Here is a 23,577-nt window from a genome sequence, read left to right as displayed (position 1 = left end):
TTGGACCTGATGCACCCACAATTACAAAATCATAAAAACTCGTTTTATCCCTCAACCAAGAAAAGAGAGCTAATGAAATTGATGTATCTGTATCCGTCCTATAGCAGTTCTTTAGTTACCATATATTAATGGGAAAGTGAAATCGGGAAAGCAGGTTTTCGCGATCAACCAAGGACAAATTGGTTTCTTAAAATTCCGCTAGGAGGCAAAAGCAGGAAGTGTTGATTAAGTTGAAAATGGCATGAATGGTGAAAACTTTCACAGAACTCGTTGTAAAAAGCACATTTCCAACATTATTCCCTGATGACATAAATATATTGAACGATTGATAAAAAAATACTGCAATGCAGACTTTAGACACCGAGTCAGATCCACTTTTGGGTGAAAGCATTCTTGGTCAGGCCAGCATAAATTCGGCAGGTAGTTCTGTCGCGGCTAGTAGTGGTCCTGAAGTAAGCTATGGAAATGGTTCCAGGAAATTCTATGTCTGTGACCCTGATGATGAGAATGTAACTTTTGTAACGTCGGTCGGTGGAGAGTACAGTACTGGATCTGGTGAATACAAGATAATTTATGGTATGGTTATCACTATCAGTATGTATGACCAAGAGTGCCAAAACAAACCTAAAAAAAATAGGCCTATAGTATACACAATCCAAAAAAAGTGATATGCAACAGCTGCTGGTTTGTTTTGGCTCTCAATGGCTTCTTTAAGCCGATTGGTATGATGAAATTGGCATGGCTGGTCAAGATGACGTGACACGATAGACACCTTACGAAAATAAATTTTGGCCATTTTGAAACGACCCTTTTCACAGGCAATGTTTGTTTTCCATCACATAATAGTTAAAATATACAACCTTATTCAAACAATTTACTTGAAGTTGTCCATCATCCATACCTTAAAAAGTTCATGATATTTTGAATGATTTTGGTGACGATTTGATTTAAAACATGACTTTTATGTCATGGTAAACTTATGCTGCCTGTGAAAATGTGCCTGCAAAGTGGCCGAAATTTATTTTCGCATACTGATACGGTCTATTCAGTCTGTTAGATGGGCCAAATTTACATCATTCATTTCATGAGATATGACAAAAGAAGACTTGTCAGGTGTCACGATTCAGGATTTTATGCATCACAATTCATGTGTTAGACAATCATGCCTCTCCAGATAATTAATCAGAATATTTTCCTCTTTCATGAACATGATCAATTCTGGGAGCAAATCTATCATTCATTGTCATAGATTCTCGACAGTTTCATCTGTCTCAGTGGGAGACTTCTTCAACAGTAGGGCCTACTGACACTCGCTGCTGATTGGTGTCATTAAAATGAAGATTGAGTTACTAGTAGTTCCTTGGCCTGGTTCAGTAGTGTCGCCAAAGAGTAAATCCAAGTCTAAGAAGAATGAAGAATTACAACTAGGGTTCTCTCCATCCTCTAAATTGTACACTAATTATCTTCTCGAATGATCAAAAAAAATCACTAGATAGAAAACTAGACCTCAGTTGGTCATGTCGTTTTGTCTTCCTGGTTGCCTCAACTTTTAATTGAACATGCCTAATTTTTTTTTTTTTTGTTGAAATGTAGAACATTACATGACAAGTTTGTTTGTTTTTGGCCTTGAAGGTTTAGTTAGATACCTGTCATAATTTTTATCACATCTGATGATCATTCTTGTCAGGGTGTCTGCTGAACTCTGTTGAGATAGTGACTGTGTTGCTTAAAATTTCCAAATCGTGGTTTAGTTAGCTTTATATGGACCTTATTTTTGGAGCCAGTCAGACCGTTTTGTCAAGTTCAATTGACTCTAGCATTGCATGTGTACCTATCATTAAAGATCTCTTGAATTCTGTTGCATTTTAAAAGTTGGCAAACGATTGCCTTTATTGAAAATTAGACATGGTTGCCATTCTGGGTAAGTTCTGTCTTATACTGGAACCAATTTTTTAAACTTTGCCATAAAGGAGAGCTTGTTTGAGCAGGATCAACCACATGATATTGACAGCTATGATGTACATGACTATTCAATAATGAACTCAACACATAAGACTCAAAAACCTGACACAAGCCTTGAGATTAGCCAACAGCATTATTCCATTGTTTGTGTCAGTTGCACAATGAATAATATTGATGTTGCTCATTATTTTTCAGATGAAACCACCCTCCTGAAGGCAACTGTTTTCATTGAAGACGCTGCATGTGTGAGTAATCATTTCTAGCAAACGTCTGATGCAGTATGTTGCATGTGGAAGCCTAATTGGCGAGTACAGTAGAACCTCCCTTCGCGGACACCACTCTATTAAGGACAATGGGTTTGGTCCTAAATTGGTTGTTTCCATTCAATTCGACCTCTCTAATCAGGAGACCTCTCTGTTAAGGACAGCACTTGTCAGTCCCAAGGGTGTCTTTAATACTAGAGAGGTTCTACTGTACTCAGGCAAAAGTCTCCGTCCACGGATAGCTGATGGTGATTAATCATGAACGTTCCGTCCATGGGCCGTCCACGGATAGGTGATGGAGAATCTCCATCAGCTATCCGTGGATGGGCGTCCGTGGATGGAACGTCCATGGGCCGTCAGTGGATAGTTGATGGAATCCGTTATAGAATCTATCATGTTCCATCATAGATTCTATGACGGAAGAAAGTTAAGCTTGGCCAATTTTTCTCCCTATTTTCCGTAAGTTTGATTAGTGACGCCGTATCTTGTTAATGCTCCAATGCTTTACATATCGTTTTTTGCCAATCCTGCGAGTTCCGTTTGGGGGTTAGTATTCAGATTCTTTGCAGGGATATCAGTCATTTGTCTGGGGCACGGATAGCTGTAGCTATGTAGGGGGTGGGGGGAGGTGGCAGGGATGTGGCCCCTTAGTCATCAGTTTCGTCTCCCCCTGACGAATCAACTTGGAGTCCCCCTGGTCACATCCACTCAAATAGTCAGTTTGATAATAATGCATATAGTCGATAATTAAGACGTGACATAACATGGTATGTAAGGTTGTTGTTTTTTTATTATGGCATACATGTATGTTTGAGAACATCGAATTATGTACACTGTCACATTTAAGCCAATATAATCAGCTCTTGCGCATTATAATCAATGTTACAAATTCAAAATGATTCTTCTTCGTCATTACATTTATGCCTAACCAATTCGTTCAGTTCTAGTTCATGTTCACTTTCTATTATGGTTGGCTTTGGTCTCACTGACCACCTGATGACCTGATCCGTAATAGGTTTGGCTTTGCTAGACAATTGGTAAGTTTGTCTGAATGCAAAACCAAAGGACCTGGTGAGGCACGCCCCCTAACACTAACTGCATGAAAATGGTCCGAAACTAATTCCAAGTCTCGATTACTGTAGTCTCATTAAATCTTAACATGTTATTGTGTTCAAACTTTTTATAACTATGTACATGCAAAAGCAAATGTATGAGGATAATGCAGCAACCATGAATTAGAAAATTGGAAGCTGGAGTTGAAAAGTTATTGTGTCTCAGAGACTATTGCTTGACTTGGAATTAGTCGTGGTCTCAATAGTGTTACTTATAAGTTAGCAATATCAAATACATGTACATGCAAGTGTTTATGCAAATACGAGTACGGAGTAGTTAACACCTGGTGCCAAAATGAAAAAATGTACAACTCTCAGTCTCACAGCTAATTTTAAACTGATTAACTGCAAAAAATTAGGCAGATAATCAAAATAAAATCAGTTGTGAAACGATGCCATTCACTAAGTATGTCTTAGGTGGTAATGAAATACACAGGACAAGGACAAAGTATACTTATAAGGGATGTTTAAGTGATCACATTTCATCCAATCGGGAGGGAGCAAAAATGATACACTCTGACACTAGTGGAACTATGATAGAACTCACAGCAAAGAATCTACCACGGAAGTCCCATGAACGTTCCATCCATGGAAACCCCATGAACGTTCCATCCATGGAAGCCCCATGAACGTTCCACCCATGGCCCATCAGTGGATAGCTGATGGGAGACCAGTTGTTAAACGTTGTTTGCGATAATCATGAACTATCCATCCATGGGCTCCATGGATGGAACGTTCATGGGGCATCAGCTATCCGTGGACGGAAACTTTTGCCTGTGTACTACCCAATAATTCTGGAAGTCTTGATTGGGTTGTGTAAGGTCAGTTTCTGTGTTCTCAAATCGAACGTAGCCATTGCGAAATAGAAACAAAAATCTGATGCATAGTATGATGTTCGCCAAAAAAACACTATTTTCATATTTAAGAGAAGATGTTTTTCACCTTTCCAGTATCGTTCCATCCATCACAAACTCGACACTCTCTCCCTCCGACTGTACAGATTCTACTATTCCACCCTGATACAATGGTTCCTCTACTTCATTATATTCACCATCCACATGCTGGCATTTTTCGAACGGCCTTCGTCGCTGACATTGTCGTCTGACATACGGTACGGTCAGACAGCGCCGGAACCGGGTTGTGGGGTGACAGAAGCTGTAGAGATGTTCTGTTTGTTGACATTACTTGGAGATGTCATTATAAAGGTGAGGTTAGGCATTTTGCGTCATCGTAAACAATAGTTGTGAGATATTCTTCAGTCGTAATTTAACTTTATGGAAACTAACTACATGTACAATGTAGTGGCCAATTTTAAGGCTGTACATGTTGGTCAATCAGGAAACCTGTCGATAAGAGCTAGCTAGCTGTCCTCTACAAACCTGTAGGTCTTTGATGCATTTGTCCGATATTTAAACCTCCTTCTGAGCCCTAAAAAGGCAGCGACCAGTGCCACCTAGCGGATTCAAAAAGCCGCTGCCTCCTTGCTCTGCTGCCTTTGTAATAATTCTGTAACATCACAATCACTAAATGATTTGTTTCAGTGTTACCTGGTTGGAAGAAAACATCTGTCCATATCACCATGGCTGATCGTGTACATTCTCGTAATCTTGGTGTCAATGACAGATTGGTGTGTGACGGTGGCATTGGGTTGTGGTGAGGTAAGTACGATAGGCAAACGGCAAATTCATCTACAACATCTTCTTGGATAATTGGGCTATTGACTTGTCTTAGCTAGGGTGGATTAGTCCATCACAAAGTACTTTTTCCATAAGCAGTGCATTGGTGTCGGGTATCATACCCAAGATACCACAATCACGAGTTGGACTTTTTCATCCATAGGCCACGCCACCAGTCAACTCCAACTTAAAAACTCCTTGATATGACCAAAGAATCTCATTTATTTCTTCGTCTTATTTTCAGATCGTCCGAATCCGTCGGATGCTGCGTCCATTCTTTCTGCTACAGAATTCCTCCCTCATGAAGAAAACAGTCAACTGTTTGAGGAGGACAGTTCCCGATATACTCAGGTAAAGTCAGTGATGCTTGTTGAAGAAAGGCCCTTTGACACAAGCAACTCAGAGTTTTGAGTTGTCCTCCATATTCACATCTTGACCCTCAATGTATTGACATTGCTAAGCTTTACAGACAACGCGCGTCAAACCCTTGACGAAATTACAGCATGCATTTGCATGCAATCTATTTCAAGCTGAAGTTGATCAGCTATGACTCACTCATAAACGGCATCGCTGTACAAACAATGGTGAAAAGTTAGCGTGATGCCACTGACCATTGCTATTGCTCAATCAGCGGTCTGATATCTCGGCAAGTGTAGCGTTTTTGTGTCATTCAAAAACCACAATATGCTTTGCGTTGAAATTTACGCAGTGTCTAGAGAGTTCAAAAGGGCAAACCCTGTGAAGTTATTTTGAAGCACAGTGGCCATGGAAAGTGCGGTCTGTGTGATCAAAAAATGGGTTCACCATATGATGCTTTATTTATCGCATAGAGATAGATAGTGCATACGGCAGAATCAACTCAAATTTGGGTGAGGTGCACCGTAAAGTGAGGCGTGGGATATACAGAAAAATGACACGTATTTCTTCAGTGATATGGGCGGAGGTAACGGAGGCAATACCACTGGAAGTTCAGTGTGCATATTCATGTTTGTCCTCGGTGGGGGCGAGGGGGTTTCTCAGGAAAAAATATTGACGAGTTTATTGGTTTAAAAGATCTTTTCAATGCAATTTGAAACACTGAAGAATTGATGAAACCTATGTAGTCAGTACACAGTGCAGTGCCTAAAATAGAAATCAATATTGCCTCTCCCACGGAAATTCTCAAGGTGATACGCATCAAATGCGATTTTACAGAAAAAGTCCATGAATATCTGTCATCTGTTTGTTACTTTGAGATTCCAGCGTGATGATGTTCCTCTGTCTCCACCTGTATGTTTTCACCTTGTGTGGGATGCTGCTTTTCCCTGGCTCCATTACCAAGGTAAGGAATGTATTGACTCAATCATAAGCCGGTTTTTCTCCATGCCGACTTACCGGCAGTGAATGCCAATCCTAAAGTCTCCTCCTTTCACCGCCGACACAATAGGGCGGGAAATCCATCAGACGCACAAAATAAATGGGTGGCCAATCAAATAGCTTGACACAAAGTAATTGAATGACGGCCTGAATTGATAGTGTCAACCTCGTGATCAAGTTACCCTTCTATACAACATGCACTGTGCATTTGAGTCAGGTCAGCATCCCTGGAACCGTTACTCATTGAACGCCAGGTCTTCCATTCTGATATCTTTCAGTGCGTGTCTCGTGCGACAACCACGAGTGAGTGTAATGTTAGTGTTGTCGCGACATGGACGCGTGGGAAAGGAAGGGGATGCAGAGGGACTACCGATAAAGTAACAGCCCTTCTGACGGCCGATCAGGGGGGGGGTTTATCGGCAGTGAAGGATGGATATACGCACAACGACGGTAGATCGGCATGGTTTTCTCTCAAACCTGGTTTGTCATCAAGAAGAGCATGGAGGAGAGATTAAACGTGGAGAATTGTAGTTGCTCCAATTTTCTATACTTTATTCTATCCTGTTTCAGGTACCTTCCAATATTACCAACAACAGTGTGGTCAATCTCGCTCAGGACCAAAAAATACATGTAAGTACATTTTTTATCGATTGATTCCAATGAATAGATAAACAATTCACGATTGACAAATCTTAAGTTGACTATTCACCCACTCTATCATGTAGAGAACATGTCTTTTGTATAAATTATGTCATTCGGGGTTTTTTCAGGATAAAACTGAAGGTGACATGTACTTCCCCAACTTCCAAGACGCACTTATCAATCTACTGGTTTTACTGACAACTGCCAACAACCCAGATGGTGAGTAGAAAGGCCAATTTGCCCTTAAAGGGGGACTATAGGCAGGAGCAGAGGGGCTAACTTGGCCATCTTTAGGTGACTAGTATACACAGTAAGGGCCCTGGGTCATGTCAGATTCAGCACTAAATATATTCCTTGTACAAGCGTGAATCATTTCGACGTACTGTGAGATGTGAGAGACCCCTATTGGCAACTTCGTGTAACTTTATCTTGCCTGCCTAGCTGCTGCCTATATTGTCCCTTTAACACAGAGTATGTCAATTTCAGTGCGACAGAAGTTGCACAAAACCGTGATTCTGACTTGTATTTGTATCTGGATGCTAATTTGTCAAATTAATTTCTTGTTGAGAATGTACAGTAAGGTGTTATGCCTTAGGGGGACACCTTGATTCTCTGCTGGTTGGCATGGTAGTACATTGTTTCTTTGCCACTGCAGAGGTGAGGACAGTTTGTGGATCAGTGGAGAGGTACCACTAAAGTTTCTCAGCTGGACTATAGGCATATCCAATGAGAAGCTAGAAATCTGTCCTTGTAATTTTATGTTCCAGGGTATCAGGGTTGTTTTGAGCCAAGTTATACTCTTGGATGTTGGCTCAAAGTCCTGTGCGTAAGACTCAAGATCCCCTGTACAGAAATCCCTATCAGGGGCGACATAAGAAGATGCGACATAAATTAAAGTTTTGGACTCCTGTTCTTTTAAGTTTTGGACTCCTGTTCTATTAAGTTTTGGACTCCTGTTCTTTTAAGTTTTGGACTCCTGTTCTATTAAGTTTTGGACTCCTGTTCTATTAAGCTTTGGACTCCTGTAATTACTGGAGGTGACCCCACAAATAGTGTTGCCTACAAGCCCAATTACCATCAATATCATTGTACGAAAAAAGTTTATACATAAAATGGAATAACTTTGATTTATTTTCAGTGATGATGCCGGCCTATCGTACAAACAGGTTTTATGCAATCTACTTCATTGTCTTCCTCGCCATTGGTAGGTTTTGCCTTCTCAGCAATAGATCTTCTCTTCTTTCATATTCAATAGTACAGTGGAACCTCCCTAAGTGGACACCTCTCTATTAAGGACACTAGTTTTGGTCCCAAAGTGGCAGTTTTCATTCAATTTGACCTCTCTGATCTGGACACCTCTATTAAGGACACTAGTTTTGGTCCTTAAGCGGCAGTTTCCATTCAATTTGACCTCTCTAATCAGGACACCTCTCTATTAAGGGCAGCACTTGGCAGTCCCAAGGGTATCCTTAATAGAGAGGTTCTACTGTAATTGATTACTAGTGAGAATAAGTAAGTTACTTATTGTACTTAAGTTAAGCGTGTTGCATGAGCTGAGTTGTCTCTAAGTGCCTCATGCGCTCTCATAACAAATGTTCATCAAAGGATTTGCTTGACCTTCCTTGTGCCCTGCTAGAAACAGTCATACACACTAAAACATAAGAAAGAAGAAGTGTGAAAAAAATAAGCATGGTCAATTTGATTGTTTCTTTAGGTATGTACTGTCTGATGAACATGTTGACGGCTGTGATTTACAATCAGTTTCGAGGGTATTTCTTGGTAAGTAGTTTTGATGATATCTCAGAAAATGTGAGTTGAGAAACAGTTGTCTGAGAAAAAAAAATTGCTTTAAAGGGACACTACAGGCAGTAGCTAGGCAGGCAAGATAAAGTTACACGAAGTCACCAATAGGGATCTCTCCCATCTCACAGAACGACTGAACTATTCGTGCTTGTACAATGAATATATCTAGTGCTGAATCTAAAATGACCCGGTGCCCTTACCGTGTATATTAGTCACCCAAAGATGGCCAATTTAACCCAACTGCTCCAGCCTATAGTCCCCCTTTAAGAGCAAAAGTAGACATTGAATACTGGTTGTTAAAAGGTTCCTTCAATAAATTTTGAAACATCGTCGTGGAAGTTACTGAAGGAAGCTGACAAATAGCTTGGTCATCGCCCATCTGTACCATTGTGATGAAAAATTTCATCGTTTCTAAGACATATTGTCGAAAGGTGATTCAACCGAGAAGTCGGGACGAGATTAGTCCACTACTGTGGCATTACCTTCTCATGCCTAACAATGTGATGTATGCAACTGTGCTTATGACAACATACTTGATATTTCAGAATTCCATGCAGGGTAGTCTATTCCGACGGAGGTTAGCACTGAGGGCCGCATTCGAAGTGCTGAAGAAGCGGAAGGAGGGAGTAAACATCCAAAGTTCCCGAGTCGACATCACTGCGTAGGTTGAAATTATGGGATACCTGGAGGAGAGCGTCGAATAATGGTTTGCCCTGTCCATTATTGTGACACATTTGAGTTTTCTACTAAAGCTTGATGTGTTCATCAACTAAAAAGGCTGCAGTTCTTGATGGTGTTAACCTCTTGACTACCGCCGCCAGCTATAGCGGTCGCAATCAAATACACGTGTTTACTGCCGACAGCTATAGCAGTCACAATCAAATACACGTGTTTACTGCCAACAGCTATAGCAGTCACAATCAAATACACGTGTGTACTGCCAACAGCTATAGCAGTCACAATCAAATACACGTGTTTACTGCCAATAGCTATAGCAGTCACAATCAAAAACACGTGTTTACTGCCGACAGCTATAGCAGTCACAATCAAATACACGTGTTTAATGCCAACAGCTTTAGCAGTCACAATCAAATACACGTGTTTACCACCGACCGCTTGAGCGGACACTATAAGTATAATAGACCTTTCTGTGTATTGTTTGGTATGACCTGGCTCGGCTCTACTTGTGTATAGTGATGCAGGCATGTCGTCTGCTACCCACCAACTTGAACTAAGTCGTAGAGCTGGCGCTGTGGTGGCGGCGAAGACGGAGGTTTTGCCTGATGCACAATGATACCAAAAAGACTAGGGTAGCTAAGATGTTAAGTGCTGAAGGTATTGCTTGCTCTGATATTGGCAGATTTTAGAACTCTGACACATGACACCTCAATACTAAACTGATATCTAAAATATGTTAAATATGCTGTGAATCTACACGTAGGGCTGACATTCCAACAGAGGTAAAATGTGTTTGGCTTGAAGTAATAGATGTTGATATCTGTTTTGCCTTGAACGTTACAGCAATGGTGTTCCTGCCAATATATTAAAGACGGTTGTCAAGCAGGCAAATATCAGGACATCAACCAAAAGATTAATTGTTGAGGTGAGTAATTGAAACAACAAAAATCAATTGAAACAACAAAAATCAATTGAAACAACAAAAATCAACTCACCTGTTTCAAGATGGAGATTGGTGGTGCCATCTGGGATGAGCAGTGGTATCAAAAGGAACTGTGGAGACTGGATAATAATGATCCCAAGAAGGCTTGAACAACACACTTCATCATGCAAAGGCATTGTTGAAATAATTAATGACTTATCATGGTTATTATACTCGTACGAAATATACTTACATACCTCCTAAAGTCTTTCTTTTCATATGTGATGTTGACTTTGTTTTTGTTTCAGGATCTTCAAAACAGAATGGGCTGTGTGCTCAATGCTGGCCAATTTCACGAAGCTCTGAAATATTTGGATGAAGTGCAGAAGGAGAAACTAGTAAGTGTGACTTGCCTTATCTGTCACAGCCACGGTGATGCTGGGTCCGTGGATAAAGCATGTGGGCTGCTGCACAATAGAATCTGGGTTTGAAAACAGGAGGATTACGATTCCGGAACCAAAATTCACATTGCTGGAACTGGCATTGTTTTTGAGGATCTGATATTCGTGGCTTTTTATCAAGACTTTTATATGAGACGAGGTAGTGACACTGAAGGAAGAAGATGTTATTACTAAGAGCCCACTGTTTCATGTGGTGTATATGATAAATTGTAATTTTATTTGTCTAGCCACATGTTTTATCTAACAGTTGCATATCTTTCTCTCAGAATGATCTTCTTCTCTCATTTCAGGAGCCAGATATAATGTGGGTTACCAATTCGTGTTTGCAGAAAATACAGTTTGTTATTTCCCACCGAAACTTCAGCCGCTTTGGTACATTGGTGGCACTCGTCAATGTCATATGCATTACAGTAAGTCATTAAGATAATTATCATTTATAAAAGTCACTCGAGAATTATCAAATCAAACAGTTTATAGCTTGACATCTCTTTTGGCAGATCAGGAATTAAATGATTATTTCAGACTTCTAATTAAATGATTATTTCAGACTTCTGTCTATTTCAGGCAAAAGTTTGCACAGCAATGATGATCATTTATAAAAGTCACTCAAGAATTTATCAAATCAAATAGTTGATAGCTTGACATCTCATTGACAGATCAGTAATTAAATCATTATTTCCTATATTTATTTCAGGCAGAAGTTTGCACAGCGTATAGGGATAGTTTCGATGCTGATACTTCAGCACTCGGTGTAAGTTGGAAGCTTTTTTTTACAAGCTGGACAGGTCCATCTAACAGAAGATCGAACAGTCTGCTACCAAATTGTCAATAGCACAGGCTGTTGCCGGTCACCGCGTCATCATGAGACACGATGATAATGACAGCGTCGAGTCTTTTAAGGGAGATTTAAGTATCATTTGTCTGAAGTTGGATTCATAGAGGAAAAATGTTGTTGTAGTTGTTGAATTTACTGCTGGAAATTCTTTCAGTAATGAATCGAATTTTGTTTTAGTTCGTTATTCCGCATGTGTCTGTTACGCCTTTTATCGTTTTTTCGTAAGAGTTTTTATTTGTTCTTCAGGTGATCAATCTGTGCTTCATCCTTTTCTATTTGATTGAACAATGCTTCAAACTCTGGGCGAACGGATGGCGACGGTACATCTGGCACAAAAGCAATCTCTTTGACCTTGTGCTGACTACCTTACTTGTGGTGAGTGCGTCAAACTGTGTAATGTTTAGAAAACTACAAGTTGTCGATTTGGCTCAATTTGGTTTCAATTGGTGGTAAGGGTAGACTAGATTCCCTCAATGCTGCCGAACTTTAGTGATGATGTTTTAGAGTTGACATTTTTGTCAGTTTCGTGTTTTTGTTTGCCTCAGTAATGACGAATTGTACCTGGTTACTCTGCTGCTGTACTCATTCTTTCATATGCAAAACCGGACACAAAACCAAACAGAAAACCGGACACAAAACTGGACAGAAAACCGGACACAAAACATTGAAATTTTGTTCCAACTTCTGCTAATTGTGGAGCTGATTCAGTGTCCTCAGAAGAGTATTGAGAATCGTCATTCAAATTTTATGACATACTGAAAATGAAGATGGTATTTGATGAGTCAGAGGTTTCACAGTGCTTTTAGTGAGTGGTAATGTTTGACAAGACACTCAGTGTAAATAATTTGCCTTTTCAGATAGTTGAGGTTCTCTACCTGGCGATGTATGGCATTCCATATTGGGGAATGTAAGTAATATACAGTAGAACCTATCTGTTAAGGACACCCTCGGGACTGACAGGTGCTGTCCTTAATAGAGAGGTGTGCTGATTAGAGAGAACAAATTAAATGGAAACACCCAATTTGGGACCAAAACTAGTGTCCTTGATAGGGAGGGTGTCCTTGATAGGGAGGGTGTCCTTGATAGAGAGGCGGCCATGATAGAGAGGGTGTCCTTGATAGAGAGGTGTCCACTAAGGGAGGTTCTACTGTGTTTCACATATCTTATTTCTTTTTTTTTCGTATTCAGTACTGAATTCCAGTGATCCACCAAATGGTTTTTCTTATAACTGCAGTTATGATGGTCGAAAGTGTCAACACCTAACAACTGTCCATAGCTCACAACAGAGATGCTCCTAAAAGAAATTGTTCAATCTTTGCAGCTTTAATTTGTGTCCTTATGTCGTTACATTTCTTATTTCATCTTAAACTTTACTTTTTAGAGATAAACCAGACGGAAATGTTGTAAAGTTTTATGACCTGATTCGTCTGCTCAACATTCTGATCATCGTTCGTCTGCTGAGGGTCATTCCACAGATCAAGGTAAGTTGTGACAGTATTCAAAGTAAACAATGTCAGTTCACCCACTTCAAGATGCTTGCTGTAAAGTTGTGCAAGACTTTTGTGAAGTAAACTTGCGGGGGTATGCTCTGTGTTACCGCATTACCAAGCCTTGATTAAATGTGATGATTCCGTGAAAGTTTAAGCCAAATAACTACTGGATTGAGAGAGAAACTTACGGAACGTTTCGAATAGTATCCGCCCTTCCTCGTCAGCTGATCTACTGTTGTTGTTGTTGTCGTTGTTCGGTACGAAGGTGATGATGAGCATGGCATGATATTGTCAAACAAAATATGGCCTTGTGGCCTTAGCAACTGTCCTTGTAAGTTTCCCCAAATATATTGCTCTGCAACTATCTAAGAATGGTCGAATTAGACTCAGACGGTAAATGACCACTATAAATTAGCTAGGTCTTTGAATAGATCTGTTTTTGCTGTACACCCTACCCAGGGTTAACAAATGGCATTGATCTTGAATTGTAGATGGAACCTATAGGTCATATGATTTGCAGTTGTTCTCTGTTCTGGTGTGAAGTCTTGCTCGTTAACTTTCAGATGATGTCACTGGTTGCTACCACCCTAGCTGACCTGGTCAGAAACCTGAGGTCGTTTGCTGGTATACTTGTAGTAAGTTGAAAAGAACAAAGTCAAAACATGCTTGGATTTTGGTCAAAAGATGCTTAGTTTCAGTCAAAACATGCTTGGATTTCAGTCAAAAGATGCTTAGTTTCAGTCAAAACATGCTTGGATTTCAGTCAAAAGATGCTTAGTTTTAGTCAAAACATGCTTGGATTTCCGTGAGTTTTTCCTCAAAGGAATATGACCACAACACGGTATCTCTTCACTTAAACTGTGGATAAGAAAAAATATGTATTACTCAAAGTGCTTAAATAGAAATTGTACACTGTAGAGCATATATGTGACCCACCACAGCAAAATGAGTCGCATGTCGCTTCGAGCTTGACAGGTTGAGCATACTGGTTATTCATTTCACTATTGTCTGCCTTTCGTGACATCTGAGTGTATCAGTTTCTTTTATTATGTCCTGGTGTCATTTTAGGCTCATCTTCTGTGCGACATGCGACTCATTTTGCTGTGGTGTGTCATATATATGTACTTTATGTTTTCAGATGGCTGGTAGATAGTTATAATAACAAGGTTTCTGGATGGAGAAATCAGGAATTTTGTAGAATAGTTCAGTTGCTGTGCTCACTAGATATATGTACTTCACGTTGGTTTAGTTTTCGTCTATTCCTTGAAACATTTTAAGCGCTTTGAGGATATTGTACATTGTAAGAGCACTGTGGCATATAGAAGAAACTGACAAACTTTTATCTACCTAAGTAAGTATTAGTTATTTATTGTCATCTGGTTTCAGGTGATATACTATACCTTTGCCATACTCGGAATGGAGTTGTTCAAAAACAAGATCACCTATCACCCAGGGAATAAAACAATCGTGCCATCTTATCCTTGTGGTTCCTACCAACAGCTGGCATACTGGGCCAACAACTTTGATGACTTTGCAGTAAGTTGCGGTCATTTTTCCTAAATCCTAGTACAGTGGAACCTCCCTTAGCGGACACCTCTCTATTAAGGACAACCTCTCTATTAAGGACACTAGTTTTGGTCCCAAATTGGTTGTTTCCATTCAATTTGACCTCTCTAATCAGGATACTTCTCTAATAAGGACACCACTTCTCAGTCCCAAGGATGTCCTCAATAGAGAGGTTCTACTGTACTCTATATTCTGGCCATTCTTATGCTGAATGGAAGTTCATCTTGCAAGTCAAATGATGAGAAGAGGGTCGTTGTAAAATAAGACCACCTATGACCCTGGGAATAAAACAGCCATGCCGTCTCACCAATGATGATAACCGTTGGGATAGTTGGCACCAATTTGGAAGCGTCCTCAAAAGAGGGTGCTGACGGTACATCAAGTACAACGGAGAAAGTCCTAATCCATTGCATCTTATCAAGTAATAATCTTCAGGAAGTGTAACCTGCTGAAGGAACCCAGGCTGCATCCTACAGTAAGAGGCAGCAGAATTCGTAAAACTGTTGAGATGATATTGAATGTTTGTGTTTCAGTCGGCTCTTATGGTGCTTTGGGATGTGATGGTGCAGAATAACTGGTTTATCTTCCTACAAGTGTATTCGGAGGTGTTGTCGAAGTGAGTTTTTTACTTTTTACTTTTAAACGTTTTCAGAGGTGCTGTCAAAGTGAGTACAATGTAGTTCTAAAGTGAATGGTTGTGTACTGTGAGATACACATTTGATAACCTCAACGTTGGGAGTACAAACATTGGTATCTGTCACTTCAGATTTACTTTGTTTGATTCCTAGTTGGAACAATATCTCAATCTCACAGTAGGAAGGTCACTTTCCCTACTACACAAATTTCCTTAAAGGCCTACGCCGTTCGTTAAAAATTTTGAATTTGTAATTGAATTTTAAAATGTCCAATTGCAAAATACATTCTAAATATAAATTTCAACATTGCTGTTGTGTAGACTGATATACAAATGCTATGAATACCAAGTTTAAACAAATTTGTATTCACAATAACTGCACTACGGCATTGTGTATTAGTGCATTTCTATTTAACTGGACCACAAGTCATTACGAACGGTGTACCCCTTCAAAGTTACAGGAAAATATTTATAGACTTTCTGATTATCACAACTTGTGGCTGTTGAGTTCTCAACCAGTGTGACCTCATCATTGATCTTCCGTCCCATTTTCACTTTCAGATGGTCCCAGTTATATTTTGTGGCTTGGTGGATGCTATCCGTGATTATAAGCGTCAATCTCTTCACTGCGCTCATTCTTGAGGTAAGATTACTGTGGGAACCCAACAGTAGATTGGTGGATGCATCCAGTAATAAAACAACCTGTATTCTTCTCCATCTTCTATCTGTTACATAAAGCCGGATTCTCCTGTTATATTTTGTTCCTCTTTTGATTACTGGAAAACAGTCTTAGAGACTTTTACGTCCTGGCACATGCAGACAACCTCTTGAATCCCGATGACCGACCAGTCGGTAATTTTGAAATAACGTTTTTTCCCAACGACCGACAGGTCGGTCTCAGTGATATTTTTATTCCCTTGAGCTGGGACGCTAGTTTATTGCTTGTTTTAGCGTGTTTGATCTACAGTAGGTCAGTTAGAGCATGCCTGGGTGGATGGCGCCTCGGTACCGTACTTTGGCGGTTGTACGCGGGGCTGTACATCGTGAAAGTCAGACCCAATTTCGCAACCACCTGACCACCCTGGGATCCCGGGATTTTCAAGTTTTTGGATTCAAGGGGTTAAAATCTTGGTCATTGGTAAAAAAGGTGCTGTTGGTAAAAAAATCGCAGTTGGATAAAAGGTAGTTCAAGGTGCGGGTCTAAAACATTCAGTCACATGGCCTGGCTATGGTAGGACTGGCTCCTACAGCAGGTTGCGCCTGAAGGAGTCGTGGTTCTTGACGGAGACCGTGTTCTCGGGGAGGCTGTTTCAGTCGACAATGGTTCACGGGAAGAAGGAGAACTTGTGGCTGTCGGTGGCGGTTTGGTATGTGATATCTTTCAGTTTGAGTAACATGAAGTTTGATTACGATTTCAGAATTTCATCATGAGATGGGATCGCAGTCAACAGCAGAGCAGGCGTGAAGCGGCAGCTGATAGGACATCGTCTTTTAGTGATACCATGAGGCCGGTCACTATACACCAAATGTTCAGGTAAGATGAAGATGATGCGCTGTTTACCTGAAGAATCTCATCAGTGTGAGGGGTCAGTCTCGGGTGCTCTGTTCATCATCCCATACCCGGTTGATTCAACCGAAGCCACTCGGTTCAGGTTATGCTGAACGAGCTTTTGCATCCGCGGCACCCAGGCTATGGAATAAGTTGCCCCCACGACTGACTTCTTGCACTGACATCAAGGAATTCAAGGCACTCTTGAAAACCTTTCTGTTCAGGAGTGCCTTTCCATCAAATTAGATTTTTTTTTGTGTAAAGCACTTTGAGTGGGAATATTTATCCTGGATTTAGCGCTATAGAAGTACCATTTTATTATTATTATTATTATTTTAACAACCCAGCAAATTTGAAGTGCTGACTTTAAACATGCCCACTTAACGGCGGTGAATATTAGTCCTAAAGTCTCCTCCTTTCACCGCCGATTTCAAGGGCCAGGAAATCCGTCGGACGCACCATCATAAACGGGTGGCTAATCAAATTACTCGACACAAAGTAATTGAATGACGGCCTGACTTGTGCCACCCTCAGGATCAGGTTGTCATTCTTCTATACAACATGCACTGTGCATTTGGGTCAGGTCAGCATCCCTGGAAACGTACCCATTGAACACCTGGTCTTCCATTATGATGGCTTTCAGTGCGTGTCTCGTGCGACAACCACGAGTGTAATGTTAGTGTTGTCGCGACATGGACGCGTGGGAAAGGAAGGGAATGCATGGAGACTACCGATAAAGTAACAGTCCTTCTGACGGCCGATCAGGGGGAGTTATCGATGGTGAAGGATGGATATACGCACATCGACGGTAGATCGGCATGACTTTAAAAGAAATGTAACATATTCAAAAAAGCTTGGTGTCCGCCAAATTTTTGGTGATGACTAATACATATGTAATTTCCAATTGTGTAACTGATGTTAAATCTATATTTCAGGGGCATGCTTCAGGAGCCCAATGAAAGTGAACTTTTGAGTGAGCTGCGCTGTCATGAACACCTCGGATTGACTGAAATATCCTAGCATCAAAACTGGATTGCCTTTATAGATTGTGTGCCATAATTACACTGCAACGGTATCTATTTTGTATAGATCATTGTTCCTGTCGAATATTTTATCATTTTTCTTTCTGCGTTTGTAACTTAATTGATGATGGGTCACACGACTCATTTATTGATTTTTTAAGAATTTTCCATCTTTTGGATTTGATTGTTGTAAATAAACGCATTTGTGTTAATGATATTTTATGAAAGTTAGAGCGCAACAGATTAATGCATTATGTAACCTTGTAAAAAAATCACCTTATAGTCATTGTGTAAGTCTTGTACCGGTAGATGCATTATATGCAATTATATTTTGCTGTCTCGTCTAGTTTTCTTTGGTACTGGAAGAGGTTACTTGGAAAATGAATTTACAGTCCGTAAAAGGTGAAATATAGGATGGTAACTTTGTCACGTGATTTCGCCTCAACAGTGCTTGAAGAGGAACACTGTTTAGGCTCAAATACTGACATAGTGAGTTCATTCTTAACCTCTTGAATCCCCAAACTTGAAAATCCTGGGATCCCAGGGTGGTCACGTGGTTGCGAAATTGGACCTGACTTTCATGATGTATAGCGCCCGAATACAACCGCCAAAGTCTGGTACCGAGGCGCCATCTACCCAGGCATGCTCTAACTGACCCTACTGTACATCAAACACGCTAAAACAAGCAATAAACTAGCGTCCCAGCTCAAGGGAATAAAAATATCACTGAGACCGACCTGTCGGTCTTTGGGAAAAAACGTTATTTCAAAATGACCGACTGGTCAGTCCCCGGGATTCAAGAGGTTAAAATTTGCAAATTGAACAAAGTCATATAGACATACCAGTACAGTAGAACCTCCATCAGCGGACACCTCTCTAATAAGGACACCCTCTCTATTAAGGACACTGGTTTTGGTCCGAAATTGGTTGTTACCATTCAATTTTACCTCTCTGATCAGGACACCTCGCTATTAAGGACAGTACTTTTCAGTCCCAAGGGTGTCCTTAATAGAGAGGTTCTACTGTACTTTTCTTTTGTGATGGATTTTATAACTACGCTGTCTTCTGACATCTTACTTCTTTCTTCCTAGTGTATCCTGCTGCTCTTTAACACAGTCAAGGCCTTCGATATTATAACCTGTTGTCTCCTGCAGTCTAGAGCCCCGTCTTTCATTCTACCCTTCATTTGGTAATTCAGCAGTTAACATCAAGGTAGGCATCATTTTCCGAGTGGCAGATGCAGCCATGGCACCTGGGTCCGATGTGACTCTCTCTGCATGTCTGGCAAGTGTTCCAGTCAAACAATTTCGAAAGCCCTATTCCATTGGCGATAAAAATTTTGAAAATTGCTGTTCAAGTCAAACAATTTCAAAGCCCTATTCCATTGGCGTTCAAAATTTTGAAAATTACTGTTCAAGTCAAACTATTCAAAAGCCCTATTCCATTGGCGTTCAAAATTTTGAAAATTACTGTTCAAGTTAAACAATTTCAAAGCCCTATTCCATTGGCGTTAAAATTTTTGAAAATTACTGTTCAGTTTAAACAATTTCAAAGCCCTATTCCATTGGCGTTCAAAATTATGAAAGTTACTGTTCAAGTCAAATAATTTCAAAGCCCTATTCCATCAGTGTTCAAAAGTTTGAAAATTGAACACACAATTTTTACCAGTTTGTAACATTGACATAATGTTTAGGGGAACACCGTGGGTTCATCTGCAACTCAGTTTCTACTACTAACACCACTGACTGAAACTTCATTGTTTTAATATTTATTGAAACTAACTCAATAACAAATCATCTTCTTCTTCACTTTTATGGCTAACTTGACAATACACGCTAACTTCCCAGGCTAACTTGTTGATCGAGGATAGATATAGTGTAAATATCATTCTGGTTATCATATCATATCATTACCAGCGTCATAACCCTATTGGATTTTCGCCGGAGTTATTGAGTCCACTACAGGCTACTGTCCACCTATGCGGGATTTTTTACCTGCCCTGGCTTAGACACTCGGGTACAAGGGATCACGGCTTTAAGTCTCATCTGACAGAACCTCGAGTTTTTCATACATGTACGTTAATGTCTTGTACTGTGAGGTGCTGCCCTCTTCTGGAAAAGCTGTGACTCGGCTTGTTCAGTCTTTAGCTCACCACTCCTCTGGGGAGCTTATACGATACCGTGGCGTCCGTCGTCGTCGTCTATTAGCGGAGCACGTTTCGTCACCACTAGGGCTAGATGGCTAAAACTTGGTGTGATGGTAGCTTTTGGCAATATGCCCAGACATCTTTTTCTTTATCCCGATATGACCTACTTTCTGGCCTCCAGGTGGCCATCTTGGAAATAGTTTTTTGCCTTTTTGAAGCTAATGGTTGTACGTAGAGTGGCGAAATTTTTATGGTGGGTGTATCTTATAAGGTTAAATGACATATCACCCGGGTTTTTGATTTGACCTACTTTTCAAGGTTACAGAGGTCAAAGTTCACTAAATCACCGATAGGTGGGATTTTTGGTTTCTATTTGAGCTAAAAGTTTCTAAACTTGTGAGGACATATATCTAGGGACCCTCTATTCTACCCCAAAAATTTGTCCCGCTCGGACTTCAAATATGGCTGCCAGGTGGCCATCTTGAAAATTAAACAAAGTCCTATTACATGTACCGGTACTCAGAAATTAATGATCGGATTGCAACCAAACTTCATGTGTTTATGTATCTATGTACTCTTATCAATATCCCTAATTTTCAGTCTAATCCCATTACAAATATGGCCGCCCGGCCGCCATCTTGAAAATCCAACGAAATTCTATTACTCCTAAACTGTTGAACAGATGTCAACCAATTTCAATGTGACATGTACACTCTTCAATAACCCTGAAATTCAGTCAACTTCCATTGAGCCGAGAAGAATGATATTATTCAGTTTAATCAAAATTGGTGAAACTAGCCAGAAACTGTTCTCCCAATATCTGCTGCAAATGACATGCATTACATTACCCGAGGTGAGCACATGGTCCCTGGACCATTTCATTTTAAGAATTTATATATATTTGAAGACCAGGTTTTTACTGAGTAATGTATTTTTGTATATACATAAAGACATCTTTTACATGATTTTATAAATTTAATGGAGATAAAATGTATAATTTTATACAGATTTGGTTACTTTGTAATCAGGGTCCACAAATGTCGTCCAAGGTGGAAAAGATATCTGCTTTATATTTGCTTTATGAGACAAGCCAATTTGGGGATTTTTTTATTTGACATCTGAAGAAATTTTGAAGTCGTATACAAAAGAAATTATATAAGTTATATTTAGTATATCTTTAGCCTCATAGCATAATTCCCTAACTCATATTAATTTTTAAGGTTTTGAGAAAAATTAAAGAACCATTTTTTTAGACAACGCTTAGGAAATTTTTATTCGAACTTTAACAAAAACTTATAACAGATGTCTCAACATTTTTAAAACCATTAAATAAGTAAACGATGCTTGAATAACACAGAAAAGTGACACAGACATAAAATTTTCACATTTTGGCCAAAATATGACTTAGGCAATTATGCTATGAGGCTATTGATATATAATATTAGTATATATAACATTACAGTGACATTATATGATATTTGTACAGTATTTTAGATGCATATTTTCTTGTAAAATGAGTAATGCATATAGCTGAAATGACCGCTTGCCATCATTAATATCGGAAGCACGGTGGCTCGGTGAAAGAGCGTCCGACTTGTCATCAGAAGGTCATGGGTTCGAGGCTCAGCCAGTGCTACCCAGTACAGTGGAACCTCCCTTAGCGGACACCTCTCTATTAAGGTCAACCTCTCCATTATGGACACTAGTTTTGGTCCCAAATTGGTCGTTTCCCTTCAATTTGACCTCTAATCAGGACACCTCCATATTAAGGACAGCATTTGTCAGTCCCGAGGGTGTCCTTAATAGGGAGGTTCTACTGTACTTTTAACTGGCCTGAAATGGCTAAGTGTAGGGCAGTATGTCCGCTTTGAAAACTGCCACATTTTGGCACCTGTTCATTTTTGGCTCACTGTAGGGGAGTCTATACAACACCGCAGCTTCCGTCGTCCGTCGTCCATCGTCGTCATCTGTATTCTGTTTCTAGTGACAGTGGCATGTTTCTTGACTGCTAGGACTATAAACTTGAAACTTTGTACACAGGACCCCTCAGGTCAGGTGACCTCTGACAATGAATTTCGGTCCGATCAGATTCTTAACTTGTCCACCAGGAGGCCAGAAGTGGAAACCTAAAAAGTGATATCTCTCTTATGTGTGACTCGTTTTCGATAAAATTTTTATGGTAGGTTCTCCTAGCAAGGATACATCACATATCCTACAGGTTTTTGATTTGACCTAATTCTCAAGGTCACAGTGGTCAAATGGCGTAAATTGGCCGTTTGAATGTAACTATGGCACGTTTCTTAACCGCTAAAGCTATGAACTTGAAATTTGGTACACATGACTCCCTAGGACATATAACTGCAGACACCAAATTTCGGTCTGATCTGATTCTTGACTTGGCCACCAGGGGGCGAAAACGGAAAAAAAAATATAAAAAGTGCAATATCTTGCTAATTAGTGGCTTGTTTTCGATGAAATTTTTATGGTAGGTACTCCAAGCAACAGTACATCACATGTCATACCAACTTTGGTTTGACCTGTATACCATACATGTTGCATATTTCTTAACCAGGATGAATTCCGAACCGCCAAATATCTATACGGTGAGCACAACTGCCCTTGGCCGTTTCATTTACGTTCAAAATATACAAAGAAATTAAATTTGTGATAATGAATTATTCAGTGATCTTTTATTGGAGACCAGGAGGTACTGCCACCTGGAGATAATTTTTGAAACCAGATAATAATCTGGAAGGTCAATATTGTGCTGCCCCCTATTTGTTGAAATGTATTCTGGGGGTTGAAAGGTTCCCTAGTGTGATACAACTGTGTATTGAGCTATTTCTTGATGAATAAAAAAGTGAAAAAGCATATGAAGTGTGTGTCATTTTGATTCAAATATTTGCTCATTATCATTTAAGTTGAGAAGAAGTCAACCCAGAACAATTTTACTTGCTTTCTTGGGTTTGGCTGATTTTCAAAATGGCTTTCTGGAAATTCGTTTCAAAATCTTATTTTGAGTTGGTACCTTTTTCAGTACCATGTGTTATCGTTTCCCAACAGTATCATTGGAAGTATCGTTATATCGGTATCAGTGAAACTGAATCCTGATCAATTATGGTGAACTGACACTTTAAACAGTTTTTAATTTGATAAAATGATAATAATATTACAATGAAATGTCTCCCTGTAAAAAATGTGATATTTGTGCTAGTCACCTGGAATGACGTCATCACCCCGGAATGATGACGTCATACCTGGTACTGAGTCAATCATCCTGATCCATTATGGTGAACTGACACTTTAACCAGTTTTTAATTTGATAAAATGATAATAATATTACAATGAAATGTCTCCCTGCAAAAAAATGTGATATTTGTGCTAGTCACCTGGAATGACGTCATCACCCAGAAATGATGACGTCGTACCTAGTACTGAGTCAATCATCACATCTTCACCC

The 23,577-nt window shown here is 39.9% G+C and overlaps 1 protein-coding gene across 2 annotated transcripts; it reads left to right on the top strand.

The window, feature by feature from the left end:
• Positions 1-254: 254 nt before the first annotated feature.
• LOC135487532 (two pore channel protein 2-like) lies at positions 255-22,974 on the top strand. 2 transcript variants are annotated; one of them, XR_010446868.1, is made up of 25 exons: positions 255-576; positions 2,158-2,207; positions 4,288-4,542; positions 4,879-4,995; positions 5,258-5,364; positions 6,256-6,334; positions 6,940-6,999; positions 7,140-7,230; positions 8,150-8,215; positions 8,726-8,790; positions 9,360-9,475; positions 10,336-10,417; positions 10,723-10,812; positions 11,166-11,285; positions 11,570-11,626; positions 11,957-12,085; positions 12,568-12,617; positions 13,092-13,191; positions 13,764-13,835; positions 14,587-14,736; positions 15,300-15,382; positions 15,962-16,043; positions 16,819-16,934; positions 17,885-18,021; positions 19,063-22,974. XR_010446868.1 is itself a non-coding variant. In XM_064771291.1 (24 exons), the coding sequence occupies exons 1-24, from the start codon at positions 345-347 to the stop codon at positions 17,967-17,969; spliced, it is 2,454 nt and encodes an 817-aa protein (XP_064627361.1). In that variant the 5' UTR covers positions 255-344; the 3' UTR covers positions 17,970-22,974. The 2 variants fall into 2 exon arrangements, 1 of the variants encoding a protein (XP_064627361.1); XM_064771291.1 differs by having other exon boundaries at positions 17,885-22,974.
• Positions 22,975-23,577: the final 603 nt, after the last annotated feature.

Source organism: Lineus longissimus, chromosome 5, assembly GCF_910592395.1.
Source record: "Lineus longissimus chromosome 5, tnLinLong1.2, whole genome shotgun sequence".
Classification (NCBI taxonomy): domain Eukaryota; kingdom Metazoa; phylum Nemertea; class Pilidiophora; order Heteronemertea; family Lineidae; genus Lineus; species Lineus longissimus.
Note: the sequence above shows the minus strand (reverse complement) of the source record. Positions and strands in the feature narration are given on the sequence as shown.